The sequence below is a fragment of the Betta splendens genome, chromosome 13, assembly GCF_900634795.4.
Source record: "Betta splendens chromosome 13, fBetSpl5.4, whole genome shotgun sequence".
NCBI lineage: Eukaryota > Metazoa > Chordata > Actinopteri > Anabantiformes > Osphronemidae > Betta > Betta splendens.
Window position 1 is genome coordinate 14,628,478 of NC_040893.2, and position 24,361 is coordinate 14,652,838.

Below are 24,361 nucleotides of genomic sequence, written 5' to 3' on the forward strand. Positions count from 1 at the left end.
ATGAAAGGTGTACTTTGGTACGCACGATTAGGTAATGTTAGGTAAATGATTACAGTGATTACAAGGAACTACTGTACAGCATTTGGATTCAAATACAGTATACAGTAGATAAAGTCTAGTGCTTTGTAAATGATTCATTTTACCACTGGACCTTATCATGCTCACATCCAAATTTAACAATATGCATGAAGAAAAAACAGTTACCTTTATTAAATTGCAACACACTAACCAGTAATAAAATAGTAGTTGATTTATAGGTAATCAGTATTATCAGTACTGACTGTCAGATTACTGTCCAGGCTTGCCGTGAGTGTGATATCAGGTGTAATCTCACACAGCCTTAAGTTGTAGGAAGAATAGGTCAGCCCTATGTTCTCTTTTATACTGTACCTCAAACAATGCCAACAATCAACACCTGTTGATGTGTCCTGGTAACATATGATAATGAGCTGCTGTGGCTGTACAGTATAGACAGGACTAGCAAGCTAAGTGCTTTATGTCTAAATTAAGCCCAAAGCATTTATTTCTTTGTGTAACACTACTACAACACCACAACTAATAAAAATGCACAAATAACAAACAGTAAAATAATAGAACTCAGTGAAGCATCTTAATTTTTGCTTATTTTCATTGTATTATATTACAAGTTTATTTAACTGCTGAGCAAGAGCTGCTGTAAGATGGTTGCAGATTATTGTCTACCGACAAGGTCCAGTTGTAGTGTGATAGACCAGATGCAGGTTCACTTAGCTGTCTGACACCTTTGGAGTATCTCCTCTGCCCTGCTTTCCAAGGAAGGTTGTTCACAGCAGTGTGTTTAACTGGAAAAACAGCTGCAGCATCCTGCTATAGGGAATGGTTCCTCTGTTCTGAAGAGGCAGTTCTCTATTGTATTGCGACTATCTCTCCAACCCACATAAGAATTACGCAACGTGTAGCGTAGTGTACGTGGTGTATTTATAATCCGTAATGAATTTCGAATCCGTATGATCTTTAGAATATGTCCTTAACATGAAATGGTAACACCCTTAATAAGACTTTGTTTTAGTACTTTCTATAATAGAGTAACAGAAGACTGGCAGGGTGAGTGTGATTCTTATTTTACTACTCATTGGTTTTCACCTTTGTATTTAAATAAATTTAGTCTCCCTAAAGGTTAGCTCCAGGTTAACCACGCCAAGGGCTTTCATGGGTTGCAGCTTGAAATCTTACAGTACATTAGTTTACAAATACACACATGCAGTAATCATGCGCATAATTTCATTCTTTTCTGCTGCATCCATTATGAAGTTTCATAATTTTAAAGCACTTAAGATTATTCTGATTAAATTATGGTCTTTCACTATAATAATGTACTTTTATGAATCTGCCTAAAATGTTTTTCATTGTCCGTCTGCTCGTCTTATGCCTTGCAGTTGTTGTAAAACAGCTCCCCTGTCGGTTGTTTAGAGAACTGTTGCAGGAACTCCTTCAGCTGATCCAAACTCAGCTTCTCCACCAAATTGGCCTCTGTGTTCCTCGCCGTGGCAGCGCCGCTCTCAACGGGCTGCTCGTTGTTGTCCACACAGCAGTAGGCATTCCACACATAGTCGGGGATGTTCACGCGATTCACATTGTTCTTGACGATCCAGTTGTTTGCAGAGGGAACAGCGCCAACCAGGACGTAGGCCGTGGAGCACTTTGAGTTGAACAGCTTGGTGAGCGACGACTCGTGGTTGCTCCAGGCGTTCTGGTTGAGCTTGGGGTTCTGAGGAACCACGTTGGTCAGGGTGAACGTGGCATTGCGGCTTGGGACTGTAAAAACGGGGCAAGTACAAAGACTATAGTGTGAGTTTGATAAAAATATGTGAAAAATATTAAGACATCAAATCGTGGTGTGTGAAGATGAGTCTGTGGTGAGATTGTCTAATTTTAGAATATTGCTATTTTAATGAAATTACGCGTGAAAACTCTTGACTGAGTGTCTAGTCCAAAGTCAAGGTTACAGCAGTGCTAGTTAAACACGGATCTGCAGTAATAAAACATTCCTAAGTTGCCAGAGGTGCCAGCGCTGAGCTCGTCTAGTGTCTCTAGCTGGTGGACACTGCCACCTGCTGCCCCCACCCTCCACTGCCTGTAGAAGGTCCAGCCTCCCACCTGCATGGTGCCCGTTAGGGTTGAGGTGACCACGGTCAAAGCCAGAGTGTGTGTAATCCTCATTCAGCGCCTGCTTCAGCCCCTGGTAGACCCCAGGGTGGTCCTTCTCCAGCCAGTAGCCATCCTTCATCTCGGCTTGCCACGATTTGTCTACAAGCTGTAAACACATTGATTAGTTCAATTTAACAAGCAAATGACGTCAAAGACTTTTATTTTGGAGAAGGATCCTAACTTTGCAGCCTTTTACCAACCTGGGGCTCTACAAACCACCTGCTCTCCCTGCCACCTCCGTTACTGGGCTGGAACTGATACGCAGAGTAGACGGCGATGCGGTTGTTGGTGTCGTACAACGTGGCAAAGTGGTACCTGTTGACAATCAGTGATCAGTACAACACAATATCCGTTCCAATGTGCTACAACAGAGCAAACCGTTAGCGACCTGTTAACGAATCGCTGACAGAGGCGGGCAGCGCCAGGTGTAGAGACCCCCCACTGGGGCACCTTCCTCTTATAGAAGTACTTCATGCAGTCAGGTACGTCCTGGACAAATGACAAATGCTCTCACAGTAAAGTAACATTAAAAAAAAAAGCTAAAACACCGTTAACATCCATTGAAACAAGACCACAAACCTCAAAACGCTCCACAACGTCTGCACAGACAGAAACGAGCAGCAGGAGAAAAGGAAACAGAGGCGCCATCCTGGAACTTCTCTCTAGAGTCGAATGGACCAAAAAGGCCATTACTGCAGTGTTAATGTGTAAATAAAGGAAAAAGAGGAATATTCAGCTCGTGTCCTGGGAAGCACCGCGCGGTGTAGCGTGACTTCCTGCCGTTCACCTGGTTTGTCCTCTGCCTTTATCTGAACTGGTGTTCACGCGTTACAGTACGTTTGCACACGATGACCCAGAATTTGGCCTCCTCACCCACGTGAGGCGTGGATGTGTGTGACTGACAGCGAGTGTGTAACCATGGGGGAGAGAGATGGCCAAAATGAGCTCAGCAGAGGTGGAAAATGTGAAGAAAATGCTGTAAGACATCGAACGAACAATGTTATTTAAGTGTGATGATGGCGTGTTTTCTGACGCTCTGCTCTAAACTATGATTCATTATAGCTTAATGTTAATGACACAGATGTGATCAGCAAATAAAAATATAATGTACAGTAACGTGCCAACCACTCCTTTCTGAGCTAATGTATAAGACTATTTTTATCTGCCATCTAATATTTTTAAAATAAGATCACAGTTATAGTCATACACCAGCGTATCTGTGATGCTGAGTAAGAACCTGTAAGCTGAATGTGTTTCAATGCACTCTGCTGTTGTAACTCTATTAATGAGCACTTCGAGATCACTGCCAGGAAATTTCAAATGTGTTTCTGGAAGGTACCTTCACAGCACCAGCGTTTGCTTGGCTACACAGACATACAGTATGTGGTCAGGTGTCGGATCTCTCACGACTGCGGCGCAGGTCGGGATCAAAACGGACGCCCCCCCCCCCAAAACAGTAAAAAGCATCAGACAGGCAGGTGGCGGGCCTGAAAGTGGAGCACAAACGCTATCAGGGATGAGATAAAAAGGCTGAAGCTTTATTTAATCAGCCCCGTGTTTTCCCATTAGTCTGCTGACAAACATCCTCCACATTAACCAATGAGTGTAAATCTCACAGGACGTTGCTTCAAGACGCGACCCGACAGTACACAATTATATAACCGTGTTTGCCCGATGTAATTGCTTTATTATTGGCGGAAATATATGAATAAAGTAATTAATGAGCCGCACTGTTTGGTGTTCTGTCTCATTTTAAATGTAAATGATGTAAACAAACTCAATATTTTCACAAAAGCAAAATAAATATAAAATACATATATATTGTTGTGTATTAAATTCCTTTTGATGGATTTCTGTTTTTAATTTTCATATTTCTGTTTGTGTAACAGACAGGTGTCATTGCAGACGTTGGCCTCTAGGTTGCAGTGTTGAATTGCGATTTCCAGTTCACCGCTCAAGTCTGCTTTTTTAATTGCTATTTCTATTGCAGATTGTTCGAGAGCTCGTTAAAAAAAATGCTCATTCTGCAGGCTGATGATCCACTGACTGATAGGTGTTATCAACACTCCAATCAGTTAAATTAAAGTTTTGTCTCAATAGACATCTCCACACACTTAAAACACCTTCAAGGTGCAAATTGTGGCAGATAATCATTACAGATGACACTCTGAATGACAACAGCAGGTATTGAACTGCCGCCGTGATGGATTCCAGCACGTGTTTTATGTTTTTGATTCGGCCCAGATGTTAATTTGAGTGGACTGCATCTTTAATTGACTTGAACAACACTTTGTCGCCTGAAAAGATCACAGAGAGCTGGGATCCCCAGACACAGATTTAGCCTAATCCTTGCCTCAAAAGCATCCTGAGTCGCCGTCTGTAAGTGAGAGGAAACTCTTCAACTACAAATGTGAGAGCAGGAAATCTAGAGCATGAACATTAAACTGGACTTATGAGAAACGTTCTGAATGCAGGGTTCAATAGAAGCCTCTCAGGAGTCCAGCAATGCTTTGATTTACATTGATCCCCTACACTTTGATTGACTGGCTGGTTAGAAAGTTAATTAACAATCAAACTGATGTTAATTGCCTTTGGGGTCTCTGGTTATAAAGATTGAGTTTGGGAAAAAAAATATTGGTTTTGGCAATTTTCAGCAAAACAAAAACATTCAGGTCAAGGTACCTTTGTTATTTGTGCTGATGTTCTATCAAATGTTTAATTTTGACGACTATTGTCTATTTGTTCATTAACAGCCGAACAGGGAGTCTTTAGTTCAATACTGTGCTTCCACCCTGGAGAACGAGGAACCAGCACAAATCTGAAAGGCTGCACATTTTATGCTGCTGCTTGGTCTTCCTCATTAGGGAAAGTTGTTTAACTGGAAATGACATCCATATTACAATGCAAGAATCAGAATTCAAACATTTTAAAACTTTTTGATTACGAAAGAACAGGACATAAAATAAAATAGTGGCCAAAAACACAGTAACACCCACTTAATGAAAGGAGACTTTTCTTGGTAAGAGAATAAAATTGCCAATACTCTACATCAAATGATGCTCATTTTATTTTCTGAAAGTGTCATTTTTCATTTATTCAAGAAGAACAAAACAGGCCTTTCACTGAATATCTGACGACACGTGATGAGGGTTTGTAATAAGATTCTAAACATAAATCACTGCTGTACATTCTTCTCTATAAACAAACTATGTCTGATTCTGTATTGGCTTTGTTTGTAGTTTATTGTTACTCTCTATTTTGCCGCACTTACTAGATGTTTAAGACCAAATCAATTGTGTTCTACATTGGATTTAAATAAAAAAACACAAAAAAACTATTTAATTTGCAAGTGTATGTATATTTTTCTTTTTAATAAGCATCTTTAGCATCTTTTTGTTTATGGGTCCTCCTAAACAGTGAGAGGTAAAGTCAATGTCAGTGCAGCACAAAGCTTGACAATCAATCTGGTCGAGGGCTTTTCTCTTCTGGGTGAAAAGGAAACGACTCAAAAATGAAGATAAAGCAAATGGCAATCCTATAATTGGATTTTACACTGGTTTGTAATTTCTCACTTCAGGATTTTCACAAACACATCCATTTTTCAGGCAGCATTTGGCAAAACATGCACAGTTGTAAGAGTCTTTATGACTTATTGGCGAACGCTGTCCTGGCATTTCAATGTGGTTTCAGTCGGAACGCGTCGTAAAAACTGGGTGGAAACACTGGAGTAGTTCTACTACAGTCTGACTGCAGTGCTGCTGAGGAGGCAAAAAGGTGAGACTGCATCTTTCCACATGCTTACCTCTCGGTCTGCTCCAAGGACAGATGGCCAGACACACATCTCTGCCCGGAGAGAAGAAGGAAAACGGGGGATTCAATCTCGCACCATGGATGCCCCCACCAGCACCATTTCAAATACTCCCCTCCTCCACTCTTCCCCCACTTTATCATTTTCTTTCATTCTTTTTCATCTTTTTAAGTCGCTTCATTTCAGATGCATTCATACATTTCCAATATCTTTATGTATGAGCCTGTCTCCTTGCTCCTCACCTCCTCCTTCCCTCCTCCCCCGTTTTCCGTCTCCCTCTGTCTCGCTCTTCCTCTCAAGTCTTCCTTCCATTCTTCCCTCCTTCTTCCCTACCTTCCTCCCTCCATCCCATTACTGTAATCCATCACTCTTCCATCAGCCACCATGCAAACAGGCCTCGTGGTTACCATAGCAACCACCTCCGGCCCGGCAGTGCGCAGCCCCACTCTGATTGGCTGGCAGGGCCCAGGCAGTCTCAGTCTGTCTGGGAGATGTGGTAATTGGCTGGGAAGTCGTACACACACACACACACACACACACACATGCACATTTGTACACACACAACCACACTCTGCATGCACACTATACAGTAGTCACAGTGTACACATGCACAAAAACACACTTTTGCTTACTCTGGGCCTCAAAAAAATATACATACACATATTCTATTGGGTATGACACACACACACACACACACACACACACACACACACACACACACACACACACACACACACACACACACACACACACACACACACAGCATAAACATCCTCTGAGACATGAAAGGGAGACTGGGGTCAGAGTAATGAAGCTCATAAGAAGATGGGGGCTCTAGGCTGTATGTGTGTGAGTGGGTGCATGCAGCCTACAGTATGTGTGTAAAAGTGCACGTCTGTGTGTGAGCGTGTGCATGTGGGCTTCTGTATGTGCTTCTTGGCGGGGGTTGGGGTGGCGTTCAGGATTTTGGAAAAGGTTGGAGCTGTGCCAAAGGATGGATGGAGGAATTGGATTTTTTCGGAGCATATTGTTAAAAATACCTATATTCCCCCAAGGAACCGAGTGTGTGCATTAGTTTTTTGGTTTTCTGGCTTCTGGAAGGAAGCGAGGAAGGCAAAAATGGAATTGTTGATCAGCTTGACTTCACCCTGCTGCTGTTGCTCAGCCAGGTCTGGCCAACACAGCAGCTATGATGAATGTCTCATCTCCTGGAATACATCACAAATAGCAAAACTGTACCTGCCCTGAATAGCAAAATGTATTCTCTTCTGCAGTGTTGTTAAAAAAACAACAACTGTGGACAATGGGACTGCTTTGTCCTCCAATTCCCACTTTTTCAGCCCAGCTACACATACTGTACACAACAACGGTGTCCTTTAATCTTTTGTCTTTTTCACAGCCAATTTGTCCCTTTTTCAAACACATTTATTAGCAATAACGAGTACTTTGGGTGTTCTGCAAAAAAATAAATCTTCTAGTCAATGTGTTTAAGCTAGAAAGTGCATTTAAATTTAAGATGAGAACTGCTAGTCTGACAACAGACTTTAAACAGGCTTTGTTAGATTATCTGCACACTGAAATCAGGAAATAAAAAATCGTTCCAGCTTGAAAATGGAACTGCATGTGAGGGAAGAACTGTGTGGGCTCCAAAGTCCTCCCCACCTGAGAAAAAAATGTTAAACTGACTGGTGAGCTGTCCTAGTTGGCAGCAACACAGACACCCAGACGGAGCAGACAGGCAGACAGACGGCCAGACGGCCCAAAAATGCACAAATATTCAGCGACTTATACTGCGGCAGCGGGATCGAACAAATGCGCGTGCTCGCTCACGCGCGGGCAATGACAACATAAAGGTGGAGGTCATTTTTCACTTTCGCCTTTTTAATGGAAAAAAAATTGTTGAGGGAAGAGAGAAAAAACTGGGCAAATCGAGAAAAGCCTGATGAATTCACAGAGAATGACTGACAGCAGTGATGACAGCAATGCGGTCTCAGTCCACATTTCAAAGCATCCCCAGGTAAGAGAGAGAGAGAGAGAGAGAGAGAGAGAGAGAGAGAGAGGAAATGAGAGGAATCAAGGGTTAAAAAATGCCAAAGAAGATTTCGTAAAAAATACAAATTAAAAACTCATCTTTATCCAGTTGTTTACAACAGACAGTCACATAAAAAAATGTTAAGATCGGAAACAAAATGTACACCCACACTCACTCACATACATACTTACAATTAATTCCTTGTTTTTGGGAAATGGAAAAAAAAGTGCAAGCAAGATTACAGAACAACAATTTACAATAGAGGCCGACAATGGCCTAAAGTCTCAACCCTTTGACTGAGCCAGCTTAAAATGGAGAGCGATGGGGGCAATGGCATTAGCTCGAGGCCTGGAGGCTCCCGGTGAAGCTTTGTTTCACCCCCATCGTCACCGCCATCTTGGTTTTTACCATTTGTACAAAGCGAAGGCTTGAGTTTTAATAAATAGTCACGTGGACACCCACACTTTCTAAACCTCAACATGGCTTCCCCACCCGCCCCAGATAGTACAATCAAAAGAAGTTTGACTCCGCCATGCTTCTCCTACTAAGTGCCAGGAAAGCTCCCAATACAAAGGCTTTTCAGTCATCATCAACATCATCATTAGTCTCCATCCACACAAGCACATCCATTATATTCAATCTATCTAACAATCATCATCCATTTCACCATCAAACTCCTTCGACTCAAGCACACTTCAGATTTTGTTATTAGCTCTGATTGGTCGATGGAAATAAATATATTTGATTGGATTCAGCTGTTTCTGTTAGTAAAACAAATTCAACACAATAAAATCAAAATTGTTCTTGATGTAAGTGCCTTGTGTGTAACGTGTGCGCTGAAGTACACTTTTGTTGTGTTCTGTACTCAACAATAGTCCTCTTGCAGTGCTGTGCCATGCATGTGGTTCCACTGAGAACAAAATGTCTGCAGAATGACAATAATTTACTATTTTGGTTCAGTTTGCTTTTCGCTGACCTTCCAGTGGTGAGTGGCTACACACACACACACACACACACACACACACACACACACACACACACACACACACACACACACACACACACACACACACGCACACGCACACACACACTGTGCAAAATGTGAAACAATGAAACAATACGGATTAAATTGACCGAGGAAACCAACAGGAAATGAACAAACCATTGTTATTTTTTAAAAGTCACTTGATGTCAAAACATGAATTCTGAAACATTTCATTCATGTCATTCATGCATCAGTGGCGATACACTGAGTTGAGGGATAGCGCAGCACTCGTGTATCAGGTGCAGTCCCACAAGCCGTCTGGTCCTGTGAGCTTCTGTTTAGAGACAATGATGCAGCATTAAATCGATGGTCATTCACACCAAAACCCACATTCACACTTTGATCTGAACATGAAATGGGATTTTGTTGCCCTTAATTCAATTCCATATTTACAGCGTAAAGCTCAGAGGTCATTGGATGGATGCCTAACGTCCTCCTAAAGCAGCTGTCGCAGTCTCAGCCGCTGGACTACAATGTGCTCAAGTTGCCTTGAGAAGTTAAACAGGTCACACTTGGTGGTTCTGTGGCCTCTTCCAGCTTTATATCAGTCACAATATTCTAATTATAAGAAACACAACAAGAACTTTCACCCAGAGCCCTCGATCACTGACGGGTCATTGTCTTGTGGTGGTGTTTTTGGTGTGTCACTCTCCTAAATGCAGTAAACTCATGTGGCATCTGACAGAAATAAATACAGTACAGATGTTATGCATTCATTGGCTTTCAATGGCATTTAGTCTAGAGGGGAGATGATCACTTTAATTGATTAGGAATAATTTGACAATTTGGAGGAAATGCCTTTTTTTTTGCTATATTGCTACAAGATACATGAGAAGACTTATAACATTAGTTTCTATCTGATTCCAGCCAGCAGGCAGTTAGCTTAGCTCAGGATAAAGATGCTATGGCGCCCCTTGTTATCTTATTTGTATAATCCATACACAAAACGGATAAAAGTCACACGAGGCAACAGGCCAAAGCATTTCTTGGCCGGGCGCTGTAACTTAGTTTGACACATATTCCACCATAAAACTATTATTGTTTCGTATTGTTGCACGTTTTGTCTCTGCGTGTTCTTCCCAAACTGTCAAAGTGTTCCTTCCCTTTCGCTGCCAGGACGTGAGATTTCCCAAGCAGTTGCATTACATTCACAAACCCTTCCTGTTACTACGCTCTGGGCTTGAGGCTGGCTACAGTTACTCGAGTGCTCGGATAAACTCACGCAGACTCGCAGGCACACACAGAGTTTAAAACACACCCAGTTTGGCCAAAATAGTTCACATCACATTATTGCGAATTAAGTGTGCTTTCTTTTCAATTTCAATTAAAAGTCTTTAAAAACAGCTAAAATAACAACATGCAAATGAAAACAAAACTAAAAAAAAGGGGAATCGTAAAAAAGACTTGCCTCGGCGGTGGCCGGACAAAGATCTGCATTGTCCACACATCAATCCTACATTCTTAACACACAGATCTCACACACCAAGCACCAAGAACGTTTCAGTCTCGCAGTGGCTTCACAGTCAGTGTTTCATAGAAGAAAAGAGCAAATAAAGATCAGGTCAAGGATTTGTGAGAGAGATGCTAAGCCTAAATTGTCATTTTTAAATACATTGTTTGATCAGCATTAGCTGATTAGAGAAAAATCCGTCTCTCCTTTCATCCAACGATGACATTCAACACTAAACCTCCGGAGTTAATCCCAGAATGCATCGCTGACTCGCGGGACCCCATGCAAGGAGATCGGACAGGATGAGGTCGAAGATGGTCTGAGTTCCCGACCGCTCGCTCGCTCGCTCTTCGACCAAAGAGAGGAGTTCCGCGCGTGTCCAGACAGAGAATCAGTCCGAATTCTGTACAATTCGCTGTGCCCTCTTTAAAACTGCGCGGGGCAGCAAGCCCTGCGGGCTAATAATGGAGAGTCTCGGCTCCACACGGTAAAGGACAGAGGGAGTAAATAAAAATTTGGTTCAGTGTATATTTCACAGTTGGCTAACACTGAAACATACTGCTCCGCGGTTATCCAGGGTCTTCCAAGCCCTGTCCTCGGCCTAACACCTATCCATCCTATTAATTCTCACTTGCTACTTGACTGAGTTGCAGCTGAAGATCATTAGGGCTCTTCCAAGGGCCCTTAAGAGGGTTCCCGTTGAGTAGTATGCCTCTGAAGTGCCCTTGGCAGGCTGGAGTGCGGGTCTCGCTAGCAAACTTATGGCCAGCTGATGGATTCCTCTGTTGAGACGGAGCAGGGAGCGAGGGGGTTCAGGTCGAGCACAGCGGGGAATAATGTGTGACACAGAGGGACAGAGGTTGCCTCGCCGCCGGAGAGACGCTGGAGAAGACGGGCGGCGCCGCTGGGGGGCCGTGTGCACGGCCGTGTCAAAGGTCACCGGGGCCGGATTGTGGAGGAAGTAGCTGAAAGCGGATCAGAGGACGCGCGGCGGCTGCTGAGGCACAGAGAGGGGCGACGGAGAGGTGCTTTGGGAGAGGATGAAGAGCTGAGAGGATGAAGCGCGGCCCCGCAGATTAAGTGAGGGTGATGTAGGCCGAGGCCTTCTCCTTCAGTTGTCTCAGACACAGATGACAGCTCCAGCTCCCTGCACAACACACACGCACGGAGCACATCACAGATCTGGAGTTCAATCACCGCCATTGTAAAGCCCGCTGGAGTAATCCCTTATTTCAGACAGAGAATTAAGTAACGCCGTAAATTAAAGCCGCGTGCTGAAACACGGCACGCGGGGCCCGTGGCGTGTGGATGCAGGGGATTTCACCAACGAGTCGGGTCTGGATTCTAACGCGGGATTTGTGGCATTAATTAAACATCCACTCGAGACGGGACGCGAAAATGCAGCACTCGACCTTTGCGCTTCAAAGGCGATACGGAAACTGTGTGGTTTGGTGCCTAAAGGTGGAGAGTGGGCACAAAGCGGAGCGTGAAAACCGGGGGTTTTTCTTTCCGCGCGCCGTCCCTGAGACGGGACGGGCTCTTCCCGAGTGGAAGCCCGAAATAACCGACGGCTGCTGGAAAATGTTTCTGCTGTAGCAGAAGCATCGCATGTGTGGGCAGAGCATGACACTGTTAGTGAGTGTTGAACACAAGTGGCTCTGCTGCTGTATTTTTTTAGCCAAGTGACACTTTTGCCATGGAAACAGATTATCTTTTTCTACTACTTTATTTCCATGACAACTCCATCAAACAACCCAAGGCAGCCATCTTACGCGCGGTGGGAAAATGACACTCGATTTAAAAATATGTACCTGCTCCATTTTAGTGATTATACAATAGACGGAGGGAGAGGGCTTATTCAGCTTGATGAATTCGGAATAAATTGCTCTGAGGTGAATTCTGTGCATGATGGTACGTTTCTAGGTATTAAAGAGACTCTGACATACTGACTCCCCACCTACAGACCAGGTCTAAAGTCCCACTGCACTGGATGGGAATGATTTTACTTTGCTCATTTTCATACATACCCTCTGGCGGTTCAGACATGGGGGGGCTCAGACAGTACATGTGGTAGCCTCTGTCACAGTCATCACAGAACAACAACTGGTCCTGGAATACAAGAGAAGACCCACATAAACAAAGGACCGGATCAAATTCTGTAACATCGCTACTGTCTGCATCACTGTGTGTGTCAACACAAATGCCTGCTAAGCTGCGTTTAGTCCAGGCTGAAATCTGTGCATCCAGCTTTAATTCTGTATCAGCCTAAAGGTTAGAGGTCATCAGTGAGAGGGAAGTAGCTGCCAGCTCCTGGATCCCTGTTTAAAGAGTGAGTTTCTCTCAGTAGTACTTTAACGTTTAGCGTGCCAGTGTTGTATGCATGGACAGTCAGCAGCCATTTCATGGGGTGCGCCTAATGACGACACCTTATCCTGACGCGCGCACTAGCTAAGATGTAGAGTGAAGGGAGGTCCTACGTCGTTTTCAGAGGTGCCGCACAGGCTGCAGGACTTGCACTCGATGCACTGCCAGCGATAAGTCCTCACCGCCGCCGTCATGTTCACTGTGAACTGCAGACAGGAGGGGTGGCCTGGGTGCACACACACACACACACACACACACACACACACACACACACACACACACACACACACACACACACACACACGCACATGCGCACACACACACACACACACACACACACACAGACACACATGCGCACACACACGCACACACACACACACGCACGCACACACACACACACACGCACATGCGCACACACGCACACACACGCACGCGCGCACACACACACGCACACACACACGCACGCACACACACACGCAGACGCACACATACACACACACGCACGTGCACACACACACACACACACACACACACACACACACACACACACACACACACATAACACTTTTCACTGTTGCGTTCTGAACTTCGAAGCCAATCACTTATTGTTCACCTCCTTTATCGGTTCCTCTGTTTGTTTGCTTCCTTGCAGGCGATTTGTTCATGATATAGTGAGAAATGCTTTTCTTCTTGCTTTTACGTGAGATACAAATATTGTATATAACGGAGGCAAAATCACATGTTTTAGTGAAAATATTACTAATTAACTTGTGTTTGTTTTGAAAAACACAACAAATTTGGAATTCAAGTTAGAAAGAGGAAAAAGATCTCTCTCTTGTTTTTTTCTTATCCTATTATTTAATTTTCCCAGAAACATGTTACATAATTATGAATATTCATTTCCTGACCTTCATTTGTTTGTATATGAGGATTTATAAAGAAGAAAAAAGACCATACCAATGTTTTGCATGCTTTAGCCCATTCACTACAAATCACATACATCTTTTTTGTTTTCTTCTTTATTTTCAGATAAAAAGAAACATGTGGGGGAAAATATATATACAGTACATGCAATCAAGCAATAAATACACAAGGTCTGTACCATATACACTGCATTCTTTGCATGTATACATGTACCAGAATTTACAAAAAAAATAATACAACAGTGTAAAAACCATACGCTAACACACGGGGCACTCTCTCAAGAAAGCAACAGACAATGGTTTAAAATCTCACAATGGTAACGTAGTCGAAGTGGGTTGATGTACAACAAGCCAGAAGAGAAAAGCGTGCAGCATACAAGAATCTGAACAGGTTTGTGTTGTTGCCAGACAAGGTCACACCAAAATTACACCTGATTAATGTCGAGAAATGTCTCTGTGGGAGATGACAACATGAAATGAAAGGAGGCTCCAGACTGAGCCTTCGAGTTCATTCCTGGCTTTAGAAAACAAGTGGTTCTGTATCATCAGAACGAATGAAAATGGAGTTTTGAAATGCGGTTTGTTAAGTATCTTTAAATTATATTACATCTATTTTAAACAGCATGTTCTCATTGGGTGTTGATGCTTTCAAAAGAACAGTTTAAAGTGATATGAAGTGAATTTAAATTCCTGCCACATTCACACCTGTGTGAGTGTGGATGAGGACTTTGTGCAGGGAAGACTTAGAACATTTCAAAAGCATGTCATATTTTTTTATCTACCTCTCAGGCAGTTGAGGCTTTTTATTCCTTAGGAGTCAGTTCAAAACAGGAAATGCATCATGTCTGCATGGATGCATTTGTTTTGTCATTCGCTGAACAGTAACGCTGCCAAGATGTTGTGCAAACCTACAAAAACGAACACCTCTATCAGCTCAAACCAAACAGGTAAATCAGGGCAAAGGTGACAGTGAATGCTCGATTTGGTTTTCAGACGTATCAAATGAAATAAACAGTTCTAATTGGCAAGTCAGATAAATGCCTCAAATATTAAACATTACAGAGAAGTGCTATTAATACATTTACATATACTGTACATGATTTGTAGTAAATGGGCTAAAACAACAACAGGAATAAACACTGGTATGGTCCATTCATTTAAAGCATTACAGGAAGCAAAACTTTAATGTATTTTGTATCAAATGTGAAATCTAAACAAATGAGACAATTCAGTCTTATGCATCAACAAAGGACCGCCTTCCTCCTGCCATTCATCCCCTTCAGCGGTGCCCTACCTGAGCGTCCACAGTCCGCACATGAGATGAGGTCTTCAGGACATCCGGTCTTCTTTGAGCCTCCAAGGCAGAAGTCACAGTAGCTGTTGGCAATCACCGAACCGTCCGCTGCTTTTTTGGCTGGAGAGACAAAACAGAGGAGAAGAGGCTCAGTAAATAAGGATCCAGCTGGATCTCACCTGTGCAGACTGATTGAGACCGGTTAAGACGCATGGCCCTGGAGCGAAGGAGGCGTAAACGTGGCCTCTCCCTCCTCGGAGGTCTAACATATGTCCACCCCCACGGCGTGAGGAGCGGGACCAGACTTTGTGTTGTTCTGACAAAGAGTGATTAAAGGTAACTGTTGAGATGTGAGACACAGAAGAAGAAAGGAGACGGGCGACCAAGTCCCCGTCGCCTGACTGCGAACCATCCCAGCTGGGCACCTCGCTCTTCTTTTCCATCTGTTTGCTTTGGTAAAAACTAGCACCGAGCCGGAGTCCCAGTCCCCAGCGAAGCCCTGCACTGGGGAGGGGAGCGGGCGCGGGGGGGGGGGGGGGTCTGTGGTGTGGTAAATACTGCTAGGAGTGGAGGGAACGAAAGAAGTGGAGGACTTTAAGGACGGAAGATGAGGTGTGTGTGTGTGTGTGTGTGTGTGTGTGTGTGTGTGTGTGTGTGTGTGTGTGTGTGTGTGGCTGCTGGGACAGACCTGCTGTCGTGCTGAGCGCGGAGAGGCAAGTGCTCCGCATGCAGCCGTTTCATAATAATTATTAACTAGAGAGAAATTCCCCCGCCTGCCCGAGTGCTGCGTATGTATATGTGTGTACGTGGACCCTTACCGTCCCTTTGTCTGTCTGCCTGTCTTACTGCCGCTGATTGCATAATCACTTTAATGGAAGCAATCACATAACCACTGCAGAGTGTTTTGTATGTGCACGTTCCTCCCTAAGACATAATACAGCGGACGGATGCTTCACAATGAGTCACCAGACAGGACGGAGCAGCAGCGAGTGGACAGTACAGGTACACACACGCGCGATACACACACACACACACACACACACACACACACACACACACACACACACACACACACACACACACACACACACACACACACACACACACACACACACACACATAGAAAGCCACTCATCCAGCAGAAAAACAAAAGATAAGCACACAGGCAGACAGTGCTGTAGGTGATATTGGGAGACAGAGAGAGGTCATTAATCCATCCATTTCAGGGTGGAGTCATGTTTGGCTGGAAGGGCATGTGAGGGTGGTGGGGGTGAATTTGATGGAAAAGAGAGAGAGAGAGAGTTTGGTCTTCACAGGGTCTGCCTTTAATCCTCAGAGAAATAAAAAAAACTGTGTGATCAGGATGGAGACAGACCGACAGACAGAGAACAGAGGAGGGGAGGGACATGATAAGCTGTATCTGCTGCTGAAGAATTCAACAGGCTTACTCTGAGACACAAAAAACACAGGGAAGACAGATGCTGCCATTTATTCCGACGGAACTACGGACGACTGCACTGACTGAGTGTGTGGTGCAGACGAGCAGGAAGGTGGAGGAGCCGATGTAGCGGTGCACCACCAGCACACATTAACACAAGCACCTGCATCTGAAAACCATGCAGTGCACTGGATGGGAGTACAGTAGCTACAGTATTTGCTCTTTAAGGAACTAACAGAGCCAGATGTTTGCTAAGTCTGGCAGAAGGACGTCTAAAGCTGCAGAGACATATGTGGAGAACAGGCCCCGGAGCCAATGCAAACACGCTTTCGTCTCCTTCTTCTGGTCAAACAAATTGCTTTTATCTTCCCTGCTTTTATTTGGGCTCACGGCTGCTGATTGGGTCTCACAATCCCCAGTGGGATAAACTAGACAAATACACATGTGGATAACTACCCACACACACACACAGAGGAGTGAAACACTCTCAGACTGCATTATATCCGTATCTGCACCGTGCACGCACGTCTCTGCCTTTGTATTTGTGTCCGTTTACAAGAATGTGTGTGTTCCATTGTGTGTACGCGCGTGTGTGTGTGTGTGTGTGTGTGTGTGTGTGTGTGTGTGTGCCCCAGAGAGTGAATCAGCAGGTCCTGATGCATGTGAGTGAGTGGAGGCTGCCTGCTGGCCTGCCTGCGTGGAGGGGGAGAGGAAAAAAAAAACACCCTCCATCAATGATTAAATGCCTGCGGCCATGTTTCAGAAGCCGCCTGCAACCACAGACACGCCATCGCCGGCAGAGGAGGGGAGGGAGAGATGAGGACGCTGATAGAGAGAGAATAAAGAGGAGCGAGCTAATGAGCAGGAATAAGAGACATATACGCCAGAATGAGGAGAGGAGAGGCTGGAAAAGCAAAGATGGTGCCCGTCAGGTGGCTCTTTTTGCTCTCGCTAACTCCCTTGTTTCCTGTTCCTCTCTGTTTTTACCCGCTTCAGCCAACCTCCTCCTCTCCCTCGCCGTGTTTTTTCCACCTCCCTATCTCCCTCCTTTACCTGACCCTCTCCCTCCCTCCCTCTCTCCCTCCCCTCCTCTTCCAATTACCAGGAGGAGTATGAGCAGAACCGCACACTTCACAGCTTTCAAGTGCTGAAGAGAGATCCTCCTGGGAATTATCCAGCGAGAGATGAATCCTCAAATGCTCCTCACCCCACCTCCTTCCTCCCCCCCAACACCTTCCCCATCCTTCGATGCTCTACGATTATAATTTCTCTCCTTTCTCTCCGTTCCCTCTCCGCTCCTTCATTACTTTGCATTGTAGTTTCACTCTCTGAGCCTCCTCTTGGCTGGTTTGCGTCTCAGATAAAGCTTCTCTTCTCAGTTTTACCATGATAGTTGTTCATTCTTTTCTCTGCTTGCATTTCGTCTGTCAATAACGATGTCATTATTAAACTAATGGAACCATCACAAAGTTCCAAAGTTTTCTAGTCAAACTACAAAATAATGTTTTCTGTGTCGGAGAAAAAAAGGAAAAACACTTTTTTTATACATAACCACCTGATTTTTTTCAAACTTTACATTTAATTTCAGTTTCATTAGAAAAAAAGTAGTTTGAAAAGTTATAATAATAAAAGTTCAGCTAAAATGACATAGGAGGCAATACATTATGAGAACATACACAATCACACAACCTGTTGACTTTCTTTCAGTACACTTTTTGAAATCTTTCCTCTTTTATTCATTTGTCGCAAATTAACGCTTATTTAACATTTGCCTGACATTTACTTGAACTCGTTGAAGTGATTTAATTTGCTTCTTTTATCTGCCTCTATGTTATATCCTCCTGTGCGCATACAGTTTGGCGAAGTCGTTAACGGGTTGCCATGGTTACCAGAATCACAAAAGTATTTTATTTGTTCAGTCAAGGCTGCGATTTAGATGAGAATCAGCATCTGATGGTTGAGCGTGAATGTTTTCACCCTCAGTGTAGCTCGTCTTCACAATTACCAAACGCCGCGAACGCACCACTCCTGCAGGTGTGGGCGGGAGGAAGGGGTGAGGATGAGGAGGCATTAAGGTGGAGTAGAAAACAGAGGAAGGGAAGGATATCATGAACGGATGAGGCAGGAGAGACACAGAGGAAGACAGAAAGAGGGAGAGGAGAAGGTGAGGAGGAGGAGGAAGAGGAGGAGGAGGAAGAGGAGGAGGAGGCACAAAAAGGGGAGAAAAGGAAGGGAGGCAAAAAAAAGTGGCTTCGTTGTATCGAAGCAGCGGCGTGTGAAAACACACACTCTGCACTCCTGTCGCCTCGCTGCTTAATGAGGAGAGCCTCTCAGGGGTAGAACACACACACACACACACACACACACACACACACACACACACACACACACACACGCACAATGAGCACACACACACACACACATGAAACACACACATACAGTAGAGTCCACACACACACACACACACACACACACACACACACACACACACACACACACACACACAAACACACACACACACACACACACACAAAGATTTACAACCGAGCCTTTGCATAATAACTTTTGCCATCCGGTTTCAGTCCCATCCCCCACCCCTGCTCTTTAGTGTGATGAATGAGAGTCCCTGTAACCCTCGTCCAGCCACACTCACAATTAGAGTCACAAATTTTGCATACATTTAAGCGAAAAACAAATGGACACATAAAAAGCACGGACACATGCGTTAACACAGGCAGAAAGTCCCAAAGATTGAAGCCGATATCTTTTTTTTATGCAGACAAGGAGGCACAGATGCAGTCAGATGGAAACTGTCAGTCACAGATGAAAAGTCGCCGCCTTCCTTTCTCTCCCCATCTTCCTCCTCCTGCTCTGTCCCCCATCCTCTTCCTCGCTTCCTCTTTGCACTTCGCATTCTCATTATTGCTGCTGCTCTATCTGCCTCTGATTCAATCTCTTCTCTGCGCTTCATTGTGCTTCATTTTTTCCCTCTCCTCCCTTCCTTATTTGGTCTCTATTTTTTCATCTTCTCTGCTCTACTCTCAAAGAGGAAATTGGAACTCTTTCCCGCAATCCATCTGTTGTCACACTAATGTCTGCACCACTGTTCTTCTTTTTTCCACCAATTCCTCCTTCTTCTCCGTCCCTGCACCCACCAAGCCCACAATGCCCACCCTCACGCATGCTGTCTGCAGACACACACTCACAAGTACTACTCTCGCTCATGTCCAGTCAGCAGGTTGCGTAACTCCCAGTGCATTGTGGGTCTAAATGCATGCATTTGTGTGTATGTTTGTGCAACGTGAGCCAGTGTGCAGCGATGACATTGCAAAGTGAAGAGGACAGAGGCAGTTTTGGTGCATAATAAAACTTGATATATGGCTGCATTGTAATCACTCTGACCTGCAGGAACACACACACACACACGCACACACACAATCTGCCAGGCTCTGCAGTCTACAAACATGCACATTTAGCCAATAGCCACATGCAAATAAATCACAGACACACGCTCAGACTGTGCTCGTGTGTTTTACTTAGTCCACATGCACACACTTAAAAAAGCCACTTAGCCAGGCTCGTGTCCCTGTCGATAAAGAGTTAAAATGCAAATTATTAATCGTATTTTGTTCCAGGGAGAGACCCGACCCAACGCGGTCCACTACGCTGTGGTTCACCCTCATCTGGAAATCTCAGACTAAAACCCAAAGTGGGAATAAGACATTTGGTATTTGTTGAGTGTTTGTGCTCAGACGTGGCGGCTGCAGCTGCATGAGCTAAACACCAATCAGAGCTTTACCACTGTAATGTCCCCATTTAGACAACGTGAACAATGCTATAGCTCAAGTTGCTATTTCCCTGCGCTGTTACATTCGGATAGTCGTAATAGTTTACAGCATGTATGAACGCGTTGCCTTGTTGATTCTTATTTCTTTCTGGCTGTGCTTCAACATTTTATTCAGCCACACGCAGAAACACGGGCAACGGGAGATGGAGAATAAATTTCGTGTTGAGGGTGGGGGTGTCGGGGAGCCGTGGTGGCGGGGGGGGGGGGGGGGGGGGGGGGGGGGGGGGGGGGCTGTGTTAGTGTGGGGGTTTATCCTAACATGGCCAAGACAACTGAGGAACCACAAAACAGCCAGCCGGTGAGCCACAGCACCACATCTTAAGACAGAATAGCAAATGAAGCAGACTCCAGCATTACCCTGCCTTCACCACTCCAACTGTCTGGGGGAATCTATATGATGAATCATGAAGAGATTTTTTTTGTGTGTATAACTCTCTGCTTCTCCCTCTGTCTGTTTTCTTTCTCTCCTCCAATTCTTTATGTTATTTTTAATGAACTCCTCTGTGCTCCCTCTGCTTCTTCTCGTCACTCTTTTGATTCCAACTTCTCCCATCCTTCTTCATTCTCGCCCCTCTCGCCTCGTCCTTCCTCCCTCCTCGCCTTTTCCCCGTTCTCGCCGCAACTCCCCGTCATCCCTCCTTCCCTCCCCTACCATCACTCCATCTCTCCCTCTCTTTTTCAATGTACATAACAGTGTACTCTTTAGGAGGGAGCCCTGGCGGTATCTATGGCAACCAGATTGCTAGGCAACAGCCGTTTCTCCCTTCCTTCCCCGTGCCGCGCAGCAGCGACAACAATCATCCAATCAAAAGGTGAGGAGGAATGCCGGCGTACGTAAAAGTTCAGCACACATCCAGAAAGCACCGCATGCTCCTCATTTTCCACATCACACGGGGAAATATTAGTGTATATGCATGTGTGAGTCACACAGGCAGATTTTCAGGCACGCGGATAAATGTGGGCAGATATATGTTCATTTACATCCAGTTCCACCTGTGTGCACTTCGTGAGTCACGAAGATTTGCCTTTTGGGCAATTTACAAGAGGTGTCGCTCTCCACGGTTCAAACTGTGTTCACGCAAGATGAAATAATATTGCTACAGGTTTTCAGAGTTTTTGCGGCACATCAACAGTTTCAATGCAGTGGCTCAACTTTCACAAAGACGAGTTCCGCAACGCGGCTGCACCTGCCGGGTGACATTGCTATAAATGGAAAGGTAATAAACGCCTAAAACGTTATCGAACTCCAAATCACCTTCTGGTATTCAGAGGGAGAAGGCAGACAGCCGCATTGTGAGGGAAAACACAAGCAATGGTGCACATGCGGAGTGACAATAGACGCGGGGCGGGGAGTGGCCATTTTAGGTTCTCCATGTTGGTTTGCAGCGATGCCGTTTGATCAGAATTCAACCTTCACTCACTCGAGGAGCGGAGGATGAGGAGGGAGGAGGACGCGGAGGCCATTTTGAGACGCCAGGCAGAAAACTAGAGTGTGGAACAAAGAAAAAAAAAAAAAAAACACAACAACCAACAATGGTGAGTGGAACAAAGAGAGGCTGACCTTCAAAAAGCTCGCTTACATGTCACGCATAGACTCTCGTGCAGTTGGGCATCGTCGCTCATACAGCACAGTAACACAACTGTGCAACAGACGCACTGGGCACACGCACAGAAAGGAAGGCGCGCGTGTGTGTGTGTTGTGTGCATTTTTAAACACACATTGGAGGCGTCCCTGCTGCTCCACACCATAGGACCGTCTGTCCATCCAGATAAAGTGGCCTCTGAATTTCTGTTCAGATTTGAAAGAGGGGATTTAATGACAGCTCCCCCTCCCCTTCTCGTTCCACCTCAGCCTTTGTCTCTCTCTCTGTCTTTCTTTTACTTCTCTCATTTACTCACAGTTGCCATTACCCTCAGCTTGCTTCCTTCTCTTAACCTATTTATATTACTCTTGCTTTTTCGCTGTTTTCTCATCTACCTCCTCGCATCTTTTCTCCTTCTCATCCTTCTCCCTCTCTCTCTCTCTCTCTCTCTCCATGCTCACAAAACCAATTTTCAGGTGGACACTGCAGGGCCAACCTCTAAAGTAAACATCCCCCTTACTCATCCACTTGTCTACAGCCTCCTACTTTTCTTCCTCCCCCATCCCTCCAACCATCGCATCAACGCCAAACGAGCCCTCTCTCCCCCTCCATCTACACCTCTAACCTGTTCTGCCCCTGTTGGGAGGTGAAAAGAAGTAAAATAGGAGTTAAAAAAGATAGTATGTGACGCAGTCATGAATTTCAATGCAGCAGCTGCTGCTTATTTTGAGTAAACACAATATGAGCTAGAATGCAGACACGGTAAAAGGAGAGGTTGAATTGTGGAGGATGATTTAGTTGATGGTGATCTGGGGGAGTCTAGACACAAAACAAAGAAATAAATTTAAAGGGAATTCATTTCAGGCAGGAATGAGAGGGGAGACAAGCGTTAACTAAGGAGGTAAGAGAGAAGAGTACAGAGGAGACGGTTTAAGAGGAAGAGAAGGAGGAAAGTCTGAACTGTTTGTCATTTATCACACTGATGGAAAACAAGGAAACAGAAAACAGCCTTAAAACGGTTAAAAAAATACAGAGTTTATAAGTTTTAGCTCACGCTTGGGTTATTGACGCTGCATACAAACTATAGCGTCTAGACAGCTTTTTAAGCAAGAATATAGCATGAATTATGCATGCAGGGTTGCTCTCATTCGGGGGAGCCATATTAATATTATTACATATGTGGAAATATACTGACGGCTGCAGAAGGAAGGTGGAGGGTGGTGCACTCTCCTCCATGACACTCAGCAGATTGGGGAAGGCTATAATGGCGCGCGCGCACACACACACACACACACACACACACACACACACACACACACTCACACTCACATATATATGGCACAAACCCATTGAGCTTTGCAAATGCACACACACACACACACACACACACACACACACACACACACACACACACACACACACACACACACCAGCCAAAAAGGCTAAGCTTCCTTTTTCATTTCACCAGAGAAGATTGCATTTTCTGAGGCTGTGCATGTGTGTGTGTGTGTGTGTGTGTGTGATTACTGGCTGTTTTGGGGGTGGGGGGGAGCAGTGGGGGATATTAAACGATTCAAATGCTGTCTCCCTTGCTCTGCTCCACCACAGAGACCTCAGACTGCAGCATGGCCCCACACACATATATTCACATATACTGGTCCAGTCTGTTCTGTCAGAAAGGCCAATTTAAAACACACGCTGCCAATTAACAGAGAAGCTGCATAGTTTCACTGTGGACATTGTTGCAGCGCAGTATGCGGGGATAACACGGATATGTGTCTTTTTGTGTATTTATCTGGGTTCTGTTACGAGCAAACTGCGTCTTTTCAGACTGGGAGGAACAAAAGAAAGCGGATGAACCGCCTGCGCTGCCCATTCAAACATCCGCAGTTATTTCTCTTGCTTTTTATGAGCGTGATCAATTGTGGTGATTGTACCGATGATTACTGACCCAAACACAGTCTCTCGCAGCATATTGAAGAGCTCGGAAACGAACAAAACCCGCAGACACAAGGCGACGCCAAGAAAACACGCGCTGATAGGAAACGGCGTGGAGCAGATAAATAAGCACAAAGAAGGAAGCAGACGGGCTAGGAGTCGTCTGTTAATACCAAATATGTCCTTTACTCACGTTATTCCATATACATTCATATGTATTTTGAACCCCTCTGTCTGTTTCACCAGACACTCTGGTTCTAACTGTGGAGGTGATCTTTGCATAATCTGCTTTTATGTAGATTTAAATGTCTGCACAAACCTACGTCCCTCCAGGTTTTACACTGGGCCCCTTTACAGTTTCAGGACACTTGCCAATGCTCTGTAACTCCCATACTCTTTTCCCGGAGCTGATCTGATTAAACACAAGTTAAAGGTCCCACAGGAGTGATGTG

The 24,361-nt window shown here is 44.8% G+C and overlaps 2 protein-coding genes across 3 annotated transcripts in view; both read right to left on the reverse strand.

The window, feature by feature from the left end:
* Positions 1-201: 201 nt before the first annotated feature.
* Positions 202-7,709, reverse strand: si:dkey-243k1.3 (endonuclease domain-containing 1 protein-like). Of its 2 annotated transcripts, XM_055514032.1 has the most exons (6): positions 5,990-7,709; positions 2,767-2,849; positions 2,576-2,676; positions 2,388-2,502; positions 2,137-2,293; positions 202-1,794 (listed from the first exon to the last, which is right to left on the reverse strand). In XM_055514032.1, the coding sequence occupies exons 2-6, from the start codon at positions 2,833-2,835 to the stop codon at positions 1,403-1,405; spliced, it is 834 nt and encodes a 277-aa protein (XP_055370007.1). In that variant the 5' UTR covers positions 2,836-2,849; positions 5,990-7,709; the 3' UTR covers positions 202-1,402. The 2 variants fall into 2 exon arrangements, with proteins under 2 accessions (XP_055370007.1, XP_029028359.1); XM_029172526.3 differs by lacking the exon at positions 5,990-7,709 and having other exon boundaries at positions 2,767-3,971.
* A 145-nt stretch (positions 7,710-7,854) lies between these two features.
* The window catches only part of dpf1 (double PHD fingers 1), a 32,019-nt gene continuing 15,512 nt past the window's right edge, over positions 7,855-24,361 (reverse strand). The window contains exons 9-12 of the mRNA XM_029170865.2: positions 15,104-15,223; positions 13,000-13,112; positions 12,550-12,631; positions 7,855-11,669 (exon numbers count right to left, since the gene is read on the reverse strand). Of these exons, the coding sequence (XP_029026698.1) occupies positions 11,599-11,669; positions 12,550-12,631; positions 13,000-13,112; positions 15,104-15,223 (386 nt within the window). The 3' untranslated portion in view covers positions 7,855-11,598. The remainder of the gene's footprint in view (positions 11,670-12,549; positions 12,632-12,999; positions 13,113-15,103; positions 15,224-24,361) is intronic.

Bases quoted from the DNA above. Each gene is read 5' to 3' on its own strand.
- si:dkey-243k1.3 (XM_029172526.3), bottom strand. From the start codon at position 2,877: ATGGCCTTTTTGGTCCATTCGACTCTAGAGAGAAGTTCCAGGATGGCG. The intron at 2,503-2,575 runs GTCGCTAACGGT...GATTGTCAACAG, and splicing joins TGTCAGCGATTCGTTAACAG to GTACCACTTTGCCACGTTGT. The intron at 2,294-2,387 runs GTTGGTAAAAGG...ATGTGTTTACAG, and splicing joins GGTGGTTTGTAGAGCCCCAG to CTTGTAGACAAATCGTGGCA.